At 35.2% G+C, this 2,163-nt stretch overlaps 1 protein-coding gene across 1 annotated transcript in view; it reads left to right on the plus strand.

Moving 5' to 3' along the window:
- The window catches only part of LOC109825513, a 17,287-nt gene extending 15,432 nt beyond the window's left edge, over positions 1–1,855 (plus strand). Inside the window, exons 9-10 of the mRNA XM_020392366.1 lie at positions 113–362; positions 1,713–1,855. Of these exons, the coding sequence (XP_020247955.1) occupies positions 113–362; positions 1,713–1,855 (393 nt within the window). The remainder of the gene's footprint in view (positions 1–112; positions 363–1,712) is intronic.

Consider the following 2,163-nt stretch of genomic DNA (forward strand, 5'->3'; position numbering starts at 1 on the left):
GGGTGGAATCCCACAATGAGCTGAAATTTTTGGGGGGGTTCGTGAATTTACCCTTAAAAATACATTTTTCTACTTTTATTTTCACTTACATGCATTGTATAATCTTTTGTAGGCATTGTATATATACGGAGCAAGAAAATTTGGGACTATAGGACTTTCACATATTGGATGTATTCCACTAATGAGGAGTAAAAATCCCATAGGGAAATGCAATGATAATTTGAATGGCTTGGCTAGGAATTTTAATACGGCTGCCCAAGTTCGGATGAATCAACTCGAGTCTATGTTAAAAGGGATGAAGTATTCTTATGGAAATGCTTATGATTTGATGTCAATTGCTATGGCGACCCCTTTTTTATTAGGTAAGATTTTTATTAATTAAAACATCTTAGAGGCTTTTTTTAATGGTAGCACATAGAAGTCTTATATATAAACAAGAATGTGGAGAAAAAGATGATAAGTATGCGATAACAAGATAGCCGATCTCAAACACTTGGGAAATGACCCATAATATGACAGAGTAGAAGAATATGATTCATGTAGCAGACTTCAAACATTTGCGATAGAGGCTTTATTGTTATTATTGTATGTGATAGCTAGATAAAAGAGCATGTGTCATTTTCAAGAAAGAAGGATAAAAGAGAATGTAGATATAAATATATTAAAAAATGATTACTAATCACTAGATTTGCAAAAGTTACACTACTCCAGTGCTACAACATAAAAATGTGTGTGGCTAGTTATTGTGAATTACAATGAGAATATAAGTGTCTATGATCACCACATTTTTGTGTATTATAGTAGAGTAGTAATGCAACTATTTTGGAGGCTAGTTTACATTTTCATAAGAATCTACTTGTTTCTTGTTTTTTTAGGATTTAAATATATTAGATACTGTATGGTATAATCTAGTTATTTCATATCGTATATTTGATGATGCATATGTCTCCTTAATTTCTTCTATCAAAATTTTAAAGGAAAATACGTCATTGACGCACATAACAATAACACCAACAATTACAACTTTTGTAGTCTTTGGCGTACAAGGGAATCAAAGCCAGACTCTCCACGAGGGTGCAACACGGCTTTACCATGTGACCTATTGGAATTCTATCAATTATTAAGAGAGACAGTTTTTCTCTTGTCTTTTAATCTCTCATGCGATATCAGAGCTACGCCCCCCACCCCACCCCACAAATCCCATCCTAGCTATAAATTAGGGTGAATTTCAATAGGTTCCCTTCACTTGGGGAGTGTTTCATATATAACTCCTTTGAATTTTGTTTATCTCACATGACTCCTCTCAACTTCAGCATGTCTCATAAAAACCCTCCAAAACTTTGACCTTTTCTCACTGGACCCTCTAACTATAATTTGCAAATAACTAAAATCTTTCTTTAGAGAAAAATTCTAGAACTTTGTCATTTGTCATTTATATAGGCAATGTAATCTCTCTCCTAGATTTTGACTTTTTTATCTATCAAGTGATTTTTAGTTATTTGCAAATTACATACGGGGGGTCCATTAAGAAAAAGTTAAAGTTCAGGAAGGTTTTGTGAGACACCCCGAAGCGTTATATGAGATACACGAAGTTCATGAGGGTTATATGAAAACCCCCAAAGTTCAGGGTGGTTATGTGAAGTTGACCCAAAAAAAGAAAAGGCCTTTTATGTTCTGTTGCTAATTCACTTAAATTTGGTATCCCATATTAGGATACAAGGATTTTCAGAGTGCTTGTTGTGGCTCCGGGAAGTTCAATGGTGAGATCCAATGCTCACTAAATACTACGTTATGCTCGAACCGCGACCAATATTTTTTTGGATCAATTCGAATCCAACACAAGCCCAACTTCTAAGTATGAAGCCATGCATTATTCGGAAGCTCACTGAATTTCGCCAGCTTCCCAATTAATTTTAGTTGTTGGTGAGAAATATATAAACCAGCATTGAAGCTCTCCCCGATGCATTGAGAATATATATAATTATAGTATATATATATATAAGACAATATGGGTATACTCTGGCGCGCAAGGATCCTTGGTGTGATGTGGACACATCTTGGTCCATACATCCACACCTTAGGTGCAGTTGGTAGAGGCTCCATCTTCTAGTGTGTGTATGGACAAGATGTGTCCACATCACTACCAAGGATCCTTGGTACCAA

The sequence above is a fragment of the Asparagus officinalis genome, chromosome 10 (assembly GCF_001876935.1).
Source record: "Asparagus officinalis chromosome 10, Aspof.V1, whole genome shotgun sequence".
Lineage (NCBI taxonomy): Eukaryota > Viridiplantae > Streptophyta > Magnoliopsida > Asparagales > Asparagaceae > Asparagus > Asparagus officinalis.